The following is a 21,712-nucleotide window of genomic DNA, read 5'->3' as shown; positions in this document are numbered from 1 at the left end:
AGATCATAAAAAACTATGGCATAGTCTTGGTTCATCTCCTTTGCAACTTTAACTGCTCTAACCATGGTTTCCTGCACAACATCATTTCTTGTTGGTGGTTGAGAGATGGGGTCCATGTATGCAACAACAGTTTTAGGGAGGTTGTCAGTAATACATTTTTACCTAGGGTCTGAGGTAGGGTTGTTGTCGGGGTCAAAGCCCCACCCAACGGCGGTCATTGTCCATTTAGTGTGCAGGAGACTCCAAAAGACCAATTGAGACAGTTTCCAGCCTTGCCGCTGGTCACATGAATAAATGTTCTTTTTGCCCCAGGTTTGAGGTAGGGTTGCTGTCAGGGTCAAACCCCACCCAAAATGGCTGTCATTGTCCATTTAGCGTGTAGAAGACTCCAAAAGACTAATTGAGACCATTTCCAGCCTTGCTGCTTTTTACATGAAAAAAAGTACGTTTTTCCTTGGGGATGGGGGCTTGCTGTTGGGGGCAATGCCCCAACAAAAGTTACTGTCCTTCTCCATTTAGTAGTCAGGAGACTCCTGTGCACCATTCTAAACTACTTTTAGCCTTGCCAAAGTTCACATAAATAAATGTAATTTTTCACCTCCCTACTATGAGGTATTTAGGGGTCAGCCCAGTTCCGCCTCAGCAGCAATACAGAAATCCATTAGATGAGGGTCAGGCATGATATTAATAATGTTGAACCTTTCGCCATCTTTCACATGAATAAATGCTCTGGGCTCCTGGTCTAAGGGGACGCCATAACATTATTAGAGTGGCTCAAGTGTATGCCAAACCCACTTGATGTGACTGAGAGTAGTACAAGAATACAATCACATTATGGACAAACCAGATAGAATGTCGAGAGTCCTATCCCCTGATACAGATCCTCTTGGAATCCATAGTCCAGTTCTGCAGAATAGTTCCACCCGACATATCTCGGGTCTGAACATTATCGGGCAGTTGATGGTCCCACCACAGTTCCCATTATTTAGCTCTTGGGTTTGAAGCCAGGAAGAAATTCCTGCGGTTCAAGAGCCCCCTCACCACGTCAAGGTGATCCCATGTTGAGGGACCGTCCTAATCAGTTTTGTCTATTCAGAAAATTACAAATTCAATGGTATAAAATCGAATAAATTCAGATTATAAACACTGGGATCTAAGCGCAGTACAGGCGAGCTTACAATTGGTCAGAAAGGTTGTTGACATCTGGAAGGAATAGGTGGAGCTTTTCTTACCCAGAGTGAGTGAGCCATTCATAATCTTGTGTGTTTTTCGAGAACACTTGTCCTAGATTATATCTCAAAGGAAAGTAAGAGCTCTGCTTTATGGCCATTTATCTATGGCTTAACTGTATTCCTCACACTCTACATTTTGTATGTTTCTTTTGATATTTCAGTAAATCAAGTTTATATATACCTCAGCTCGTATTTATATTTTTTGTAAGACATTCCTTAAGAAAATAGACTTAGTTATATTTATTTTTAACATAATACACCTATTATTGAGCCCCTATTGAATTATAATCTCCAAGTTTTCTCTCAGATCATTGTATCTCACATCAAACTATATGCAAAGCATGTGGAATTCTTATGCTGCTCAATTCTTCTTTCCTGGGATTTACTTTTCTGATCATTATCGAAGGTGTCATATTTCCATTTTTCATTTCATCACTGTTAAAATGATGTATTTGAATAAAATTTTATGAAATGGGGGATATCTTACAGGTTTTTACTACATTGCAGTACAAGTAAATTATTTATATATGTCTCTGATTTTTACTTTAATTTGGCTTATTTTGCAGCCTTTACTTCGTCATCGAACAGAATATCAAGCTATACTTAATTTCATACCTATATTCTATAATTGCATATATATTATACCATCATCAGTATTTTAAGAGCACACACGCGTATTGAAAACTTCCTAGACACCATTCTTCACGTCCATGTGAAGACATGGTGGTTTCCCCGTAAGCTCTAAATATACTGTTCAAGATTTTAAACTAGAACCAAGGAAAAAAATATTCTTTTACCCAAGTTTAAGGCATCTATACAAGTCACCCCTTCCACTTTGGAGGAATCCATTCTCCTTTTTCTTTTGAAAAAACTATCTCTTCTCCCATTGGTGCTTGGAATTGCCCCCACAGGGACTGAAGGAGTAGCTTACCAGGAGAAAGCTTCAAAAGACCTTGAACCCAGGAGCGTAGTCCTCAGAAGAACACCAGACCTCGACGAGGTCAGAACCTGGCTTCTTACAGACCCCCCTGCCCCCCCCCCCCCACCCTCCTGGGCCTGACTTTCCCATGCTTTGGGAAGCCCAAGTATATTTCAAAAGTCCATAGTGCTGAGACAAAGGAGAAGAATTCCAGCCTCATTAATAAGGTACTGTAAGGGAAATTCCATTTCAACCAAGGAATTGTTCTTACCTTTATTTGTATTTCATTTCCTTTTTTTTTCCAAGGTGACTTTGTGCAGTTTTCATGCCCCCCCCCTCCCCCCACCATCTGGGCTCAATTCTGTAATTACTCCCCTGTGATACTAGTAACATCCCCCTAGTGAATTTACGCCACGAAATAGTTTCTGCTGTGTAAATTTCCCAGTCATTTCATTTCCCCAATGAATGGAGTGGCCTTTTGATTGAAAGAAAGTAGTGAGTAATGCTCGCACTCGTGTGCTCCCATGCCTTATGCCTATGTCCTCTATTTACAGACAAACGCTGTGCCTGGCTGTGTTAGAAATTGGAAATCCTTTGAAGCTTGCAATCTTGATCTGTTGCGCAAATTTCTAAACATCGTGGTTGAATTGCTCCCGCCACATTCTCGGGTGGATTGAAAGCGGTCCCCCGCCCCTTGTGTTCCTGGACCTCTGTAAATTTATGTAAATATAGTGCTTTTAAAACTAGAGTCCAGCTTTTATGTAAATTCCTCCCTCCTCAGTAAAATCGGCCTTATGCCTGAGAAGTTTAGTTTTTTAGTTTTTTTCTTTGTTCAAACCCCTCGTCCTCCAGTCAAGGCCTAAATTTTAAAAGTAATTGTATATCTGGGAGGAGACGAGATGGAATTTTGAATATTGGCGACTTAAACCAGAATTTCGTAGTAGCAATTGTTAAGCTAAATTCACGAAAGAAACGAATCTGAATTCCTTAATATTTTTATGAGCAAGGTTTCCAAATTCTCCACAACAGGATTAAGGTAAATTTTATTTTATTTTCTAGTATTTGTGTAGAACTAGTTATTCTAGTTAGGGATATATAAAATCTGACTGCCTATAGCGATAGGAAAGAGACCACGTGTAGGTCGATAGACTAAAGCTCGAGAGAGTTAGGGGGTAAGTTTCAAAAACGAAAATAAGTACCATATTTCGTGAATTGCTAGTTAATCGCGAATCCTGCGTTATAAAGGTATTTCGTGAGTTATTTTTTTATGTGAAACAACGCGCGCTAGCTCTCTCTCTCTCTCTCTCTCTCTCTCTCTCTCTCTCTCTCTCTCTCTCGCTGGTGAATCTCGCATGTCTAAACGGGACAGGATCTTTAAATCCCCTGGCCACATGGCTCGAAACCTATCCATGATCCTATCCATTAACAAAGGATAGATGAGTCAATAAGTAAGAAAATAAAAAACAAAGTGTTAGCGTAAAACATTCTTAACGTTAGAATAAGCAAAATTAAAGGTAAAAGTTTTCTTTTCGTTATTCTCTGTGCAGTAGGTAATCAAATAAGGGCAAATACTTTGCATTTCGAACAAAGGTATATGTTAGTTCCTAGCCCGCCTTAAAAGCATCTGTGATTCATTCTGTCTGGATGGCCCACGTGCGGCTTAATTCTCCGGGGTTTTAAATTCGCGGAGAGGAAGGTTTTAGGTTCGCGAAAGCAAGGGAAAAGAAGCGGTGTATCTTTAAAGGGTTAGAGAGATTTTATCCTGGGTTTTCCTCTTCCCTTTTAATGTGTACAAACTATTCTGAGCAAAGCTAGGTTCAAGGGATTTGCGTTGGTAGCAAAGAAAAAGAATATATTTTATCAACTTCCCGTCTCCATCCTCGAGACGATATACATAAAAAATAAACAAAAGGGAGATCCCATATACATTTCTTATTATCAAATGTATTTGCCACGTTCTTCACGTGAGGTTCCGTGAATTCGTGACCAGAATTTTCCTTGTATTCACAAAGCTGTACTGGCGTTGAATTTCCGCCTGTACGCCATTCATTTGCTACGTTTTCACGTGAAGATTCCGTGAATTTCGTGACTAGATTGTTTTTCTCTCCCTTTTTAGCTTACCAATCCGTACTGGCATTGAAGTTTCCGTCTTTACGACACTTAATTGTCACGTTTACGTTGAATTTCCGTGAATTTCGTGACCAGATTTTTTTCTTTTATTTAGAAAACCGTAATTGCGTTGAGGTTCCGCATTTATGACATCTTTGTCACGGTTTATGTTGAGTTTCCGTGAATTTTCGTGACTTGATTTATTTTTTTCTCTCCTTTCATTAACAAAGCCGTAATTGCGTTGAGGCTCCGCATTTACGACATTTATTTGTCACGTCCTCACGTTGAGTTTCCGTGAATTCCGTGACTAGATTTTTATTTTTTTCTTTTACCTTACAAATCCGTACGGGCGTTAAATTTCCGCCTTTACGACATCCCTTTGCTACCTTTTCACGCGAGGATTCCGTGAATTTCAAAACCAGGTTCTTTCGTTTTATTTTACGAAATTTATTACCAAATCCATTACCGGCGTCGAGTTCTCCGCCGAACTGTAAATGACAGAGATTCTACGGCGTGAGGGTTCCGCCATGCTACGCACCAGTAGTAACTGTGTTTGCAGGGATTTATGGTCATCTTGCCAAGTCTGCATCGAGCATTTCCACACACCTCTGGTGACATTTGCTGTTTTTCAACTGCTTTCCACCCTATTGTTCTCAGGCTAGTCTACTAGCGTTTTACGGCGGAGGAGATGGCCAGTAACGCAGCACTGTAGGAGGCCAAGGCCTTCACAGAAGCCGGACGAGCCCTGGGGCTGGAGGGCACAAAGCTGATCAATTGGGTGAATGATAAGCTGAAGGAAGCAGCCCAAGAGAGAGCAACCGAACGGGAGAAGGAGAGAGAAGTGCAAGAAAGAAGAGAAGCGGCTGAAAGAGAAGTGCAAGAGAGAAGAGAAGCGGCTGAAAGAGAATTCCAGGAGCACATGAACTGGCTATGGCAGTCCAGAGTGCCACTCTGGCACCCCCGAGTCCCACGCCTCCTGCGCCCTCTCACCTCCACAGCATGGGCTGCCTCATTAGGGCTTGGGAGGAAAACGGACCCGACACCTGGCTCGATCATGTCGAGCAGGTGTTTGGGAACTTCAATCCAACCCCTCAGGAAGTGGCAAAGGGCGGACTGTATTCGAGGCCCTTCCCCTAAATGAGCGACACGATCTCACCCTCGTCTGAGAGGCAATCCTTGGGGCTTACAAATTGACCCCAGACCGGTGGAGGCAGAAATGGAGGACTATACCCAAGGAGGCTAACCAAACGTGGACAGAATGGGCAGCCAAGAAGACAATGGCACTCCGTAGGTGAACGAAGGCCTCCAATGCAACATCAGTTGAGGAGGTCTTAGAACTCTTTCAATTAGAGGACTTTCTTGCCTACGCCCCCCCTGATCTTGCCACCCACTTGGTGGACAAGGCTCCTACGACTCTTTTGGAGTGCTGTAAATGGGCAGATGCCTATGACACCCACCATCAATTGCAGAGTTCCTTAAAAAAGAAAATACGTCCTACTCTCCCCCTCACCCCTGCTGCCACCTCTCAGCCTACCCAGCACCCCAATAACCGTCCTTGGAAACCTGTGTCTGGGCATTGCAACAAACCAGGTCATGCCACGGAGCAGTGCCTCTCAAAGGTGGATCCTCCTCAGCAAGCTGCTGCCACTCCTCCAAATGGACTACCCAATCATAATAGCAAAAACAATAGCCATCGGAACAGAAACAACAGGCCCAGGCCTGATTTTAGCAAAAGTTTCTGTGACACATGCAGAGTGAGTGCATGGGCACACTGCTGCCTGGGCGGGATGCCCCAAAAAAGGTCCTGTTTCTGCCATTGCTATGGCCGTGATGAATTCATCCACCTTAGGCCCCCTACTCAGGGCCCCATATTTGTAGCACCTCCCAGAGGTCGCTATTCTGCCCACCAGGTCCGAGCTTTCGACAACACTGGTGCGCAAGTCTCCATCATCCGACAGGATAAAATTCCTTGCGGAGCTAAGGTTGATAGGCATCAGTTCGTGACGATAGAGAGCCTCAACCATGTCAAGATGTTCCTACCTACTGTCCGGTTGAGAATCACATAACCTCACCGTTCGAAGATATGTACCATGGCAGTAGCAACCTATATACCAGGAGGTTATGATGTCTTGCTAGGACAAGATTTTAAGTCTCCTCCTAACTTTATACCGTATCAGGGCCCCCACCCTCAAATAGCTCCAGCCCCGTTTCACGGGCCTCCAAGGACTACTTCTGCACAGCCAGTGCCACTTGAAGGTGCCAGGCAGTGCCAGGTTCCATCTCTCATGGATGTTGAGCCACGTTCGAGTCCTTCCACTGAGTCAGGAACGCCTTAGTGCCAGTGCCAAGGCCATACTCGAGTCTTCCTCCTGGAGCTCTAAGTCCTGGTCACTCTCCCTCCACTACCCATGCCAGAAGTCAAGGAAGAGCCAATTCCAATAGGAATCCTCCAGGACACCCATGACCATAGTGGACACTCCACCAATGTTGTGGCCTCGCAGGCCGCCCCAGAGTCGGTCCTCTCCACGGGTAAGCCCATCTTGAATACCATTACCTCATGCAATCCGTCAGCAGCTAACCGGTCCCGGAGTAATGACTCTGCCGAATCCTATTTGGCTGAAGAACTCAGGGGACCGAGCCACACAGCATTAGGCATGGGGACGAGTGCCAAGGCCCCAGTTGTCGCAGCAGCTGGAGCAGATACCCCTTTTGCATCTTCAAAGGGCTTGGATCATCCAAGGCCCCCCATGGCATCGTCAAACCGACCTCGGAGAGATTGAAGGAAGAAGGGAAAAGGGTGTCAAGGTTTTCTGAAACCTTATGAGAGCCAATGGGCTCTCTGCACTAGTGCCTGGTACAGTACCACCCTCTTATAGAGAATTCTGACCTTCACCATCTAAAAGAGAGTGCCAGACTCTGCTACTTCTACTTCTTTCTGACCCTTTGGTAACTTTCTTCTTTTCCTTTTGTATTGTCTGTATCTTATCTTCCTTGGTTTCCTTTCTTCATATTTACTGCCTTGAGGCATTTATTGTATATTGTATGCTCTGCTTAGGCAGAGCCAAACTGCCTGCTTCCTTGGCCTTGTATAAATTACGTAGTACTTCTTTATGAACTACGGTTGTAAAAGTGCCACAACTGGCACCATGCCCTATTCTAGGCACTTAGAATTCCATTTAACTTGGGAAAATTTAGCCCACAAACGTTGCTATAGCTTAGGGATAATTTCGAAGCCTGGCTCGTTTATACATTGGTTGATTAGCTTTTTGATTTAGTGTTATTCCCTAGTCTTTATATTTTGTGAGATTGCCATTGTTTTTTATCAAATTTATATTTCTTTTTCTTGTGTGTGTGAGTTATCTTATTTAATCCCTACGAAGAATTACTCCATTAATTTTCCAGTTGTTAGTACACTAATGTTAGTGCTGATGTAATTAATACTGTTAGGCGTCGTCTTGTTACGAGACATAGTAACTTAACAAAACCGTAGGGCCATTAACATACCTGAACGTGTCATATCGCTCCATCAGGGTAAACAGATAGGACGTGTTGCCTTGAACAATTGAGATAGTAGTATATAGGATGTAACTTATCTGTAGGTTTAATTCCATATATAACCACTTATTATTATTCATTGTTATTCTCAGTGTGATGTTATATTTTAAGTGTATACTTATTTGAATATAGAAAGTTAATCTTTAGTCAAGTCACACTTCATTTTGCTTAATCCTCTGCCTGTCGAGTAAGACTTCATGAATATTATAATCGGCAGAGTTTGAATATTGCTTATATTATAAGTCCACTCAAGGGAGAATGGAAGGCTCAGTAATCTACTGCAATTGGTCCTTGTTTCTAGCTTGTCTTGTCCATTCCAACCCGTCCATGGTTGAAATGTCCTCCAGAATGGGGAGGTGTTCAAGATTTTAAGCTAGAACCAAGGAAAGAAATAGTCTTTTACCAAGTTTAAGGCATCTATACAAGTCGCCCCTTCCACTTTGGAGGAATCCATTCTCCTTTTTATTTTGAAAAAGCTATCTCTTCTCCCATTGGTGCTTGGAATTACCCCCACAGGGACTGGAGGAGGAGCTTACCAGGAGAAAGCTTCAAAAGACCTTGAACCCAGGAGCGGAGTCCTCAGAAGAACACCAGACCTCGGCGAGGTCAGAACCTGGCTTCTTACCAGACACCACTGGCCCCCCCTCCTGGGCCTGGCTTTCCCATGCTTTGGGAAGCCCAAGTATATTTTAAAAGTCCATAGTGCCGAGACATCAAGGAGAAGAATTCCAGCCTCATTAATAAGGTACTGTAAGGGAAATTCCATTTCAACCATATTTCATTTCCTTTTTTTTCCAAGGCGACTTTGTGCAGTTTTCACCCCCCCCCCCCCCCCCCCCCCCCCCCCCCCTCCCCCCCCCCCCCCCCCCCCCGCCCCCCACCCCCCAATCATCTGGGCTCAATTCTGTAATTACTCCACTGTGATACTAGTAACATCCCCCTAGTGAATTTATGCCACAAAATAGTTTCTGCTGTGTAAATTTCCCAGTCATTTCATTCCCCCCATGAGTGGAGTGGCCTTTTGATTAAAAGAAAGTAGTGAGCAACGTTCGCCCTCATGTGCTCCCATGCCTTATGCCTATGTCCTCTATTTACAGACAAATGCTGTGCCTGGCTGTGTTAGAAATTGGAAATCCTTTGAAGCTTGCAATCTTGAACTGTTGCGCGAATTTCTAAACGTCGTGGCTGAACTGCTCCTGTCACGTGCTCGGGTGAATTGAAAGCGGTCCCCCGCCGCTTGTGTTCCTAGACCTCTGTAAATTTATGTGAATATAGTGCTTTTAAAACTAGAGTCCAGCTTTTATGTAAATTCCTCCCTCCTCAGTAAAATCGGCCTTATGCCTGAGAAGTTTAGTTTTTCAGTTTTTTTCTTTGTTCAAACCCCTCGTGGTCCAGTCAAGGCCTAAATTTTCAATGTAATTGTATTTCTGGGAGGAGACGAGGTGGAATTTTGAATAATACTGATTATTACTTCTATGTACACGGTATTCTATTAGAGAGGGCATAAATCTCACTTGTATATTTTGTCGATAGCACCAGCTAATTAAAAACACAAATACAGATGTTTCCCAGCAAAATCCTGATTATGGCGTCAGTGTGCTGCAACTTTTTTACATTTCCTGGAATAATGTTGTTTAATAGTATGTGCTAAAAAATTTCCATGGCCATGACAAAATTTTGGGGATGATTTTCCTTCCTGAATGCAAATTTCCAACGTTCGACACATGTTTAATCAATGAAATTATGGAATTTGGAACCAAAAGTAGGACTTAAGATTACCGTATCCACTGTTAATGAACTCGAAGATATAATGCCCCTATTCAAAGATGGTCGCATCTTCTGTAATATTTTATTTTAATCATTTGACTATCATTATTTAAGCGTTTTGATTACGTGGACCCAAATAATATTAAAATTCCTTGTAATAACCTACTGATTTTTCAAGCTCGGCTGTTTCATGCACTCCAGAATACGTGTGTGACTATATCATTAACTTTCTGTCAGGGATCACATCAATAATCATTTTCCGATTTTCCAAGTATTCATAACCTTGCACTTTCTAATGTGCACTTTTATCTTTGTTGACTTAAAAACGCTTTTAAGTATTTTCATCAGTCTCTGCTACTTCTACTGAATGTCTCCTACTGTCATCAGCACCACCACTATCCATTTATGGCCCATTTTCTTATTCTTTCATGCCTACAGTCTATGCCAAGTATTGACATATAGTACAATGGAATATTTTTTTTTAATTGCACAGGTGAGAAAAGAATTCGATAGCCTCGTTTGTCACGGCCTGTTGGTTCTTGTTCACCAAACATCTTGGAAGATGTTGATGGAACTTGGATTAGATGCCTGGGCTGGACTCGCCCGTATTTTCTTCGTGATTCATCACCAAAAGAATAACACCGTAGATGTTGTGTCACTTCTCTCTGACCCATCTCTCAGGTAAGAGACTGACTTCCTATACTGAACCTTTTTTAAACATTTATTTCTTGGTACAGTCTGCAAAAAAAAAATCTTTCAAAAGCTCATCTGAGTAATATTAAGAGTAATACCCTCAGTATATCTATATACAATGAGAATGGGAAAAGTTATTTCATGTTATTTCTTTGAGTATTATCAGACATTGCAATTCTAGGTGATAAAGACCTCTACAAGTCGAAAGAAAAACTACCAAAAGTAGCCCTGGACATACCGATGGCATAATCACCCATTTGTGCATTGAAAGTATTACAGTAAATGGTAGATGCTCGTAAAACAATCAATTTTACAGGAATATTTTTTACTTTAGTGAATTTGATTCATTTCAGCTGTGCCCTTAAAATGTTATCTAGATGAACAGGACGATCATTTTAATGCAATCTTATGCTATTGTTACAAAGCTTATGCTAATAAATTAGGCGCTTCTTCAAAATTAGCCGGTACTTTCGTTGATGATTTTAGAATTATTATAAGGGTGAAATAAAACAGCCTATGGTGAGCCATTCATTGTTTTCCATGTTAGATTACAGATTTGGTGCCAATCCTTACTCTTCTTTATAGTACAGTACTTATGGTATTAATTTTGCTCTTAAAAGATCTATTACGAATGTAATGATGATATTAAAGATAATAATAATATACCTGTGATATTAATAATCTTTACAAGCATTTTTTGGTAATCAGTATTGTATCCAGACAAGTGTCTTTGGTTGGCTGAGAAACGGTTGCAGTCAACCTGGATTTCTCAACCAACTGGATGTATTTTTGTGCTCCCAAAAATATTATCACCATTTATGAAATGGTAACCGATTAGACTTCAAGGATTTTTCTTATAAATAAGTAATGGCGTAGTTTTCTGTGGTTAATTTTGCCATTGACTATTGTTGTCATTTTCGTGACTTCGTGGCTTTGAAATAGGTCTACGTCGTAATCATTTAGGTCGGTGGATCACGAGTTATCAAATGACAGTGAAGTGTAATAATGTCTGTGGAAGTGGGCATTCTGTGGGGAATATGTAATTCTTAGAACAGATTTCTTATCAGAAGTCCAGTAACGTATGGATGTAATAATATAAAATTATAATTTCAAGCCCTAGACTCTATAAATGTCGCTTTAATAACTGTCAACTCCTACCTGAATATGTTGTTTGCTTTTCCAGATCTAGAAGCATAACTGGACAATTAATTTTCACTTGAAAGGTTTGAAATTCCCTTTATTCGGTAAGATTCTTATCAAGGCCTTTGCTCTTGGTCTCCTAAAACTTTTTGTTTTTTTCTACACTATTAATGTTATAGTTTTCACGAGAGGTCTCTCGATGAGAATAATGATCAGCGGAGGACGGGGAGATATGGGAGGACTCGTGCCATTGCCATCCCCAAATGACAATAACTGACTGTATCGCTGTTTACTGTAAATCAGAAATGAGCCTCGCCCGAGTGAAGATCTGAATGACAGAGTGTATTTCAAATTACCTTATTCTCGTTGTAAGGATTTGAGGTTCAATTCAACCGAATGGAATCATTTCTCCGTGCCCTGAAATTACTTCATTAGGGATGACTCGTATGAAAAATGTTTTAAATTAAATAAGATTGAGGAATGGTTTAGCTAACGAGAAATGATGTGCTTGCTCGCTGTTGTATGTGACAGAGGTCTCCTTATCATAGACTATGAGTGATGTGCACATGAACACGGAATACATTCAAACTTTCTACCTTCTGTTTGTTAGTTGAAAATCATAAGCATGCAAACACTATATATATATGTGTGTGTGTGTGTGTGTGTGTGTTTATAAATACGTGATGGTGTCAAAAGGGGAGGGTAAATAGTATTAGAACTATCATTATTGTCAGTGTTATTGTTTTGCATTTATAAACTTATGATTTATGCTTAAATAGGCCAAGAATGTTGCACCTTAGGTTCATGCTATTATAAGAGTGTAGTGAGTATTATTATTGTAGTTATTATTATTATTTATCATTCGCGTGTAAGTACGTCGTGTCGTATGTCTGATTAATCCATCTGAATAGTTCGTATGTGGCTCGGGATGGCTAATTTCATGTTACAAATCCAGTCAACGTGATCAGTAGTCTTTCTCTTACTAGCAGATTTTCTGCGTCTCAGGCGGGTTATTTTGATCATTTCCGTCCTCCTGCGTGGATTTCACCTAAGACTCCCGGCCAGGTCCTTTTCCTTCGCCTGTATTCTGATCAATCTGTAGGAAAGTAAAGTATACTATATGTAGACCCCAAAGAGTATTTATTTCGTTATATCTTGAGCACAAGGAGTCGTACTAAATTTACTCTTGTTTGAACAGTTTTTCCCGGTGTGCGAAATTACTTGTTTTGCTGATGATGGAACGTCACTTTCTCTACTTCCATCCTTGTGAGTTCGTTCTTTCGTGTTACGTCCTGGTTAACGTTGCTGTGTGAAATATTAATTTTCCGTTTGATATGATTTAATGTGCGTTATTTATGATTGTTATTTTTTTTATTTTTTAAAACATTTTCTCTTTATTTTGTTTTATGACATTTTATGACATTCATAATTATTTTTAGCAACATCTCGTGTAATTGTACAGTTCAGTTGTCGACTGACTTTGTTAAGAGATCATGAAGTATTTACCACCCATTCCAATCAGTTGGGGAGTTCTGTCATTTTTATGACTGAAAGGGAAGAGCTAAACTAGAGTGGAAGGGTATCACTAGGATTCCTTTTATAATCATCAACCAAAGATAACCAGAATAAGTGATACGACTCCTCACAAGGTCTGACAACTAAGTAATCATACCCCAGAGAGGAAAGAGGGTCTATTAATAATTGTTAGGGGCGTAAGATGGGACTCCTTAGGCACAAACCCCCACCATATGCCCGGCCGGAGTGTGACGCCGTGCTCGCGTTGCATTCCTTTGATCATTTTTTCCATTTTTTCTTGATCCTTCCCTTTTCCCTTTTCCCTTTTTCCGTTATTATGATTAAATTAAATTAGAATCTCCTAGGCTTGAAAGCGATCACCCCCAAGTCACAATATATATTATATATATATATATATATATATATATATATATATATATATATATATATATATATATATATATATGTATGTATATATATATATATATATATATATATATATATATATATATATATATATACATATATGTGCGTGTGTATGTGTGTGTGTGTGTGTGTGTGTGTGTTACCTCTGTTACATGTAAGGCGATTGCATGCTGTTTTCTGAAGATGGGCCATGCCATTAGAAGCCTCTCGGTTAATTAAAAAAAGGAGCCGTTCTACCCATGCTCCTTCCCTTTTATTGTGCGCCGGGACATATCACCAAACCCAGCAACATGGAAGCATGACTGTCTGAAATCCCACGTCATGTGGGATTATTAACCTTTAAAGAGACTGAAAATGGTTATTTATCTTGGTACTAGTTTTTTTCATTATTAGTACTCTACTCCTGTAAGGTCCAATAAGCAACAAAGGTCACGACTGAATATTAAAGCACGTTATCTTCCTAATGTATCAAATGGTCACCCTCTGCTTCATTCATCTTAGTAAGATAGATCAGCAGGATAAAATAGTGCTCGGCAAAATGACAAACAGATTGAATCCCTTACAAAATCCATCTTGTAAGATTGCCCTATATCACTGATGCTAGTCCAGTAAGGTACTTCTGCCTATGAAAACCGATTTTAGGCCCACTTTTCCCAATATAAAACTATATGTTTTGAGTATTTAGTATTTTCTTTACATGATGTAATATGTCTCGTTAACAAAAACCTAAATTTCAGTGTAGCTCGATTTTCCCCTATTGTACATATTCATCATTCCAGTTATTCAGAGAATCCATACGAGAATTATATGTTCCGTAATGCTACTAGTATTATACTCATTCAACAATGACGAGGCAAAAATGCATGGACCATGGAAATTTGCTGCCATTCTGTAATTAACCTTGATGTACAGCCACAATTCAAGCAACAGTAAATTGCAGATAAGACAGAACAGGTCCACAAAGAATATTTCCTTAAGTTAAAAAGCAAACCTCAGGCCATTACCGTAAAAATAGACAGGTAATGGGAGGACTTTCCCACAGAGACGTTTACCCCATGTCCCTTCCTTATATTTCCATTCTGTTTCACTACTGTGGGTGTTGGTGAGTGGGGAAGGGAGTTCGGCTGGGGGGTTTGACTATTAAAAAGCAAATGAGCAGAATGAACTGAAATCATAATGTGATGGACTATGGTATATTACATATCCGGAAATTGTCTCACTGAATTAAAATGCTTTGCTTTATGAGCTGTAGATGGGGCTTCCTTATCTTGGGACCAACCATGTCAAAGGGACATTCGGGTTAGCATTGTTAATATTCTGTAATGAGCTTACAGGTTTTCTAGCGATCACACCGAAATGGTTTTTGACTCTTGAGTTGATATATTTCAGTTTGAACAGAAATATTTTTTACTTGTATGTACTTTGCTACAATAAGTTATGGAAACAATGGATTATGCATTAGAGTCATTTATTCCCACAGGTTTACTTTACATGCAGCAGCAGCAGTGAAAGGTGGGAAGAAGTGGAGTCTTTATTCTAATGATCTATTTGCGGGACCTCATCGTCAAACAGCCCATTCAATCGACAGTTGGTCTCCGCAGGATGGATTTAGGTAAATATCGGAGGTCTTTGCATCAGGGGCACCTAGACGTCCAGTTGCCCGAAAGCCTTTTGGCATAATTCATTGTTACTAGCAAACTTACCCATCTGCGATGGGTGATAAAATACGGGTGCAGAAGTGAAAAATTTATATGTACGATTGTTCAGCAATATTAAAATAAGGGCGATTACACGAATAGTCTCTCTCTCTCTCTCCTCTCTCTCTCTCTCTCTCTCTCTCTCGTAATGTAATTCAAGGGACGATCACTGAACGCAAAGAAATTCTTATTCATTGTTGTTTCCCCTCTTTTAATGATATTCTCTCTCTCTCTCTCTCTCTCTCTCTCTCTCTCTCTCTCTCTCTTAAAGTAAGTGAAGGGACGATCAATGAACGTAAAGATGTTCATATTCATTATTGTTTACCCTCTTTTAATGATTCTCTCTCTCTCTCTCTCTCTCTCTCTCTCTCTCTCTCTCTCTCTCTCACAATATAAGTCAAGTAACGAAGACGGTGATGGCATTATCGGATTACTTAGCTCTCAAATCATAAATTATCTCCTCTCTCTTTCTCTCTCTCATTTTTCGATAGCAAGATAAAATTATAAAATTGTAGTGCATTAATGTCGTTAAATGGATCTCTCTCTCTTCTCTCTCTCTCTCTCTCTCTCTCTCTCTTGTCGGTGACTTTCATTTAACGGAACAGGGATCTTGATTGGTTCGTTTCTTTGTCAATTACTTTGCACGGTGATACGAATAATAAAGTATCTTTCTTTTCATTATGTTACTGCAAAGACGCAACTTGTATGTCAGTGCGTTATGGCTACTTATAAATGCTCTTATGATCCTGTGTCTTCCAAAAAAGAGTAGAAAGTAGGAACTTGTCAGTTTCCTTTTTATTATGTCCATTGGCAGGATCGAAATTCCGAAGCAACATTACTGGGCAGTACTTCTTCAACATTATTTTGTGCACTGGCAGTCCCGATGGATTTAAGTTATTCAAAAAATCTTGCGGATATTGATAATAATTTTCATCTTCTATTGTGTCCGAGCTGAAATATTCACGACTTTCTCCAGGGAAGTTGTACAGAAATTATGTATGAAAAATCGTAAAGTAACTAAGTCTACGGGAATAACCAGCTTCGTTTCACGGCCAGAAACTGCTCTGTTTTAGGAAATCCCTTCTCACCCCCACCCCCTACAAAGGAGGGGGGTAGGATGGATGAAACCCCATTACAAACCATCTTAGGGGTCCCCACCATAACCCTGCCAATTTTCATACCCATCTGACCAGCCGTTTGGCCGTGATTGAATGACAGACAGACAGACAGACAGATAGACAGACAGACATTATGCCCATTATAGTATGATATGCTAATTTTCTGTTCACAAATCAATGATACTCATATAGAAAAAAAATATATAAAATGTAGTCGCCTTAAACCAGAGTATTTATTTACACGTCATTATATAACTTTTTCTTCACCAACAAGGTATAATGTTGTTTTCATACAATGCCAATATTTATTTATGAAGCATTGACATTGTACGAAAAGGAGCCAGTAATATAATATAAATCGTGTCATTATAACATTTTGTTATTACTTACCATTCTTTGCGACGGCCTTGCGCTGCTCTCAATAATTAGATCCAGATAAATATTTTCAATAAAAAATACTTTCGAAAATGAATTATTAATGTCATGATTGACTTCTGAAACAATATTGACTTTTTGAAAGTTTCTGCCTCCCACAAGTAAAATATCTTCAGGCCAATTTCTTTCAGCTGAATTTTGCTTGTCTCCAACCAAGTAGCTAATTATACCTGTGAGAGGAAAAAATAAAAGAACTAACTCTGTGCCTAGCTGGGTTTGGAGAATAAGAAAGGGTGCTTCACAAGGTAATTTAAATTGGATGGTTAATCTTAGAAAGAAACGAAGCACTACTTAGAATGCCGGAATAAATGAGAATAGAGACGACTAGTGGAAAAAAATGTGCTGTAAAAGGGGTATGATTACTGAGAATCTGTCGTTGGATAAACCTTATTGGTGAGAAAAAGAGTGACATCACATAACCTATAAAAAAATGAACTCAAAATATAGCTTTAATTGTGTAGATAAGGTTCAAGATAATGCTGTAAAACCAGAGACATCAGTAGATGTTAAGAAATAATTGAGAGCAATATATAAGGAGAATGAAAAGGGAACTGGTGTTAAAGATATGATGTGGAAGGACTGCCTTAATTAAGAACAGCAACATTCAGTAAGTTTTTGCAAGCACTGGGCAAAGGATGGAGGGATGAAAGCAGTTAATGTTTGAATAATAAAGTTAGAGGGTTAGCAGTAAGGAAAACGACTATTTTGTTATAGCACACAAACATAAAAATCATTTGGACAAGGAAGAAGCAAGTAAACAAGACTTGTTGGGGAATGAAATGGGAGCATTATTTCATATCTGTACCATACCCATACCTCTACTCATACCCATATCTGTATCATACTCATACTAGTACCATACCCATACCTGTACCCATTTTCTACGTTCATATCTGAACACTGAATTTTATAGTATGTTATCATTCCCTAAGTTTTAATCATATAATTTATATATTGTATCTTCATTACAGCGCTGAATAATCCTGATGGATCCCGGTGCTTGTTCCTCAAGACCTACATTTCATAATCAATCAATCAATACCCATATCCATATCTGTACCATGCCATACCTATACCCATACCCGTACTGATACCCATATCTATATCCATTCCATACCTATAGTACCTAGATCCATATCCATTCCATATACATTCCCATAGCATGTCCATAACCATACCATACCATTCCCATACCTTTTGGGTTTTGGGGGGAGGTGGGTAGGGGAGGGGAAGAGGAACGGGAAGTTGGGGGAGAGGGATACGAACACGAACACACAACTCAAAGCAGCCAAGGATATTGATATAATAGATAAGTAATATACTTGTATTTAAATTATCCTTTAACATTATAGAATGTAAACTCAGTTTTAACAGAAAGATCATTTTAAACTTCGTGTAATGTGAGAAGAAAATTGCTGTATGCTCTATAAACTATGTGAATATGTGCTGAAATACCTTAAAAAAGTTCTCTGGTGTCCCTACTGAGATTTCAAATGTATTAATTTGGTTAAACTGATTATCATGGATCTTTGAATTAGTTTAATTCAATCATTGAATTTTCTTGATGTCCTGTCATGGTAACCATTCAACTCTAGTACTAAAATTACTTCCAAGGTTAATAAAATAGTCTTCATTTATCCAGAATTTGTAAAGTCAATGATTATTTAAGTAAACTATACAATCCAAATAATTAAGATATTATTTTCTAGAGAACTTTTCCAAAGTGAATAATCATCAAATATTAATGTTAATACAATGGTAAAGATCCTCCTTCATGGTAATGGCCATAATGTAGCATTTTGAAAATACATTTTATCTAAAGTTAATATAAGTTCTTTTGTGTATGGAATGTCATAAATAGCCTATCATTTTATTAGCACAGTGTTGCTCTATTGATTATCTTTCATATAAGCCATGTACTGTAAGATTCTAACCATTTTTTCATAGGAAGGTAAATTATTAGTCTGAAAGGTAAGGGTTTATATATAGTTGGAAAGAGCTCAGCAAAGGGAGATATTGGCATTTTACATTCAGCTACGCTGAAGTGATGGGTCAAACTTTTTACGCAATATAGTGAAATTAAGACTAAATTTCTCGCTTGCTGCCAGGTTTCAGAAAGTCAGAGTTACTTAGGGTACATTTCATGCATATGGGAACCGCTGCACCCACTCCTTCAGGCCATTCATTAACATCAAAATGCGACCATGTATAAAAATGTAAGCAGTACCCGGCACATCAAAACTGGGATGCATCCCAGATTGTTCATGGAAGTTTCAAAGGTCATATGCCACAAGCTGTTTTGATTCAGAATAAATTTCAAGATGCATAGAAGCCTGACTCGGTTTATATCTTAAGGGCCCCATAGACAATATGACCGGTGGATCAGGTTTTGTTTGACTCCAGTATCCATGTTGCCCATAGCCTTCGGATTCACTCCATTTTGCCAAAACCTCGTAGAGTGTGGACATGGCCGCTCTGCTCAGTGTTGAGTGGGAGACCATACTTTTGCAGCAGAAATTGGAAGACCTGGGTTAAACTATGATTGCAGACGAGAAATGAGTTATCTCACGCTTGTTTATTTAATGAATTGAAACTTTACCCTGGTGACTGGTTTAATTACCCAAGAATGGACGAGCAGGTCGACATGGAATTATTATATATGGTCTCTCTTACAGAAGTAAAAAACACACTTGTATGAAACAACGAAAATCGATTCCGTGCCACAAGTCGTTCCTGGGGGCATATAACCCCAGAGACATGTAAAGCAATTATTCAAGTTATGCAACAAAATTTTACAAAGGTAAAAGGTATGTTGCATTCACAGCATCTTGCATAGTCTAGTGGTATATAGTCTATTATACAGTAGGGCTATGATCCTTTAAAGCAGAAGAGGCCTTAATCCTACGGTTCTGTTGCCAAATACAACAATTTTCAACTCTTTTGTAGACAAAATTTTTTTTATTTATAAAAGGAAAATTTTAATATTTTCAATAATATTTCAAATTTCCTGATATAAATAAAATAAAAAACTTTTGTGTACAAAAGTGTTAAAAATTGAAACTCTTACTTAGCTACAGAACTGTAGCTTGAAGGGTCTATTCTACTTTAATGGATCATAGAACTATTGTATACTAGACTATCTAGACTGCAAGATGCGATGCAATATATATATATATATATATATATATATATATATATATATATATATATAACTAGACTATCTAGACTGCAAAATGTGATGCAATATATATATATATATATATATATATATATATATATATATATATATATATATATATATATATGTGTGTGTGTGTGTGTGTGTGTGTATATATATATATATATATATATATATATATATATATATATATATATATATATATATATATATTCATATATATATTAATTTGATTGCACCGTGGAGTGCACAACTGAAGATGAGAAAATGATGCAGATGTGAATACCCTTGACAAGGGGGCCAATCATATACAAAATTACAGCTGAGGGCCAACTTTAGACTGGGTAATGGTTAGGTAAACACGAAGGTGAGCTTCATTTATTATATTTACACTCTTAATCATATCAAAATAAAAAAGGATTACATCGTATGGATTCGAGCGGAATTTAAGGACCCTATAACACAGATTACAAATAACAATAATTTAGATCTGAAGGGGATGAATAGGTTACCGGAGGTTTCTGGGCACGTGGAGCGAAGAGAATATTGGGGAGAATTTCCCCATGAGAACATGAGATGAGAGTCAAGGTACCTATCAACTCTATCTCATAAAGAAATGAAGCATGTTTCTTATCACTGAGAAACACTCTTGGCTGAATGCCCACAACAATACACAATTATAGCACAATACGTAAGATGGGACTTACTGCTAATAACCTTGGAATTTGCACACTACCTTCTGCAGAAGCTGTATTCATCTTACTCAGGGGCTTGCGGGGGAGGGACATGTTAATACACATCAAACATCACATTGGCTAGCAAGCAGCCACCTTCTCAAGGGGGTAGCTAAGAGGGAGCAAGAGTCTGACGTTGGTTGGTCTGTATTCAGTGAGCACATGAAAAGTTCTGAGGACATTCGTCTTGTGCTCTGGCCTTTTATGCCTTTGGAGATGGGGTTACCTATCCTCAGACGCATCTTTGCCATAAGGTCTTCCTAGGTTAACCATGTGGCTTGGGCTTTAAATATGGCAGTTGATTGCCCTTAACAGGCATTGGCGTGCCCTTAAACAGGCTTTCTCTTCCAGCTGGTGAATCTACAAACACAAGGCACCAGCAATCAAATGAACAAAAGGAGATTAAAGGATTAATCCCTTATAGGAAGTGGTAAATGAGAGAGAGGGGGGCGAATTTGCTTGTATCATTATTATGAATGAGAAAATAAGAGTATTTAGTTTCTTCTGGCTTTCTGACATTATGTTAATTGGAAGAAGAAATGGTGTGATATGAGGGAACCTCATTGCAACATATATATATTATATATATCTATATATATATATATATATATATATATATATATATATCGTACCCTTCCGTAATTTTCCAACTAATTTAACAAATGTCTCATTTCGCTTTGCAACGACGTTCAATAAACTCCTCTTGGAACTCAGCTCCTGACGTAGCTGCTATGCTTCCCTTTCAACATCTACTTGAAACTGAAGTAAATTTTGAGATACGCCATAGATGTGGAGGCTTCGGACCACCTGAACTAAAGTAGAAGCCATGAACTTGGCAACGGCCGGTGGCGGCTGGTCGGAGAGGATGTCGGACTCCACCCACTTTTGGTTGAGGGAGAACCCCATAAACAGCAAGGTTTACTTCCGGTTCAGATTGCCTGATCCAGCAATCATATCGTCTATGTGGCCCTTTACAGAAGGCGTTTTGATAAGTATTACCATTCATAATCCTCGAGGCTCAGTCGTAATCTAATAGCCAACCTTTGAGAATTCTCAGAGTTTCCCCTCAGAACCTTTGTTGTTTGAACGGTGATGCAGATACTATCTGACATGTTACACTCTTGTTTTATTTTGTAATATTTCTGTATACATTCTTTTTTCATAACGATCAAGTGGGATATTAAAGATTAACAA

General features: G+C 39.1%; 1 protein-coding gene across 1 annotated transcript in view; it reads left to right on the top strand.

Annotated features, from left to right (window-relative positions):
• Positions 1-10,144: 10,144 nt before the first annotated feature.
• The window catches only part of LOC135217541 (glutamate receptor ionotropic, delta-1-like), a 104,080-nt gene continuing 92,512 nt past the window's right edge, over positions 10,145-21,712 (top strand). Inside the window, exon 1 of the mRNA XM_064253508.1 lies at positions 10,145-10,263. Coding sequence (XP_064109578.1) covers positions 10,145-10,263 — 119 coding nt within the window. The remainder of the gene's footprint in view (positions 10,264-21,712) is intronic.

The sequence above is a fragment of the Macrobrachium nipponense genome, chromosome 7, assembly GCF_015104395.2.
Source record: "Macrobrachium nipponense isolate FS-2020 chromosome 7, ASM1510439v2, whole genome shotgun sequence".
Lineage (NCBI taxonomy): Eukaryota > Metazoa > Arthropoda > Malacostraca > Decapoda > Palaemonidae > Macrobrachium > Macrobrachium nipponense.
This window is presented reverse-complemented; position numbering and strand designations above follow the sequence as displayed.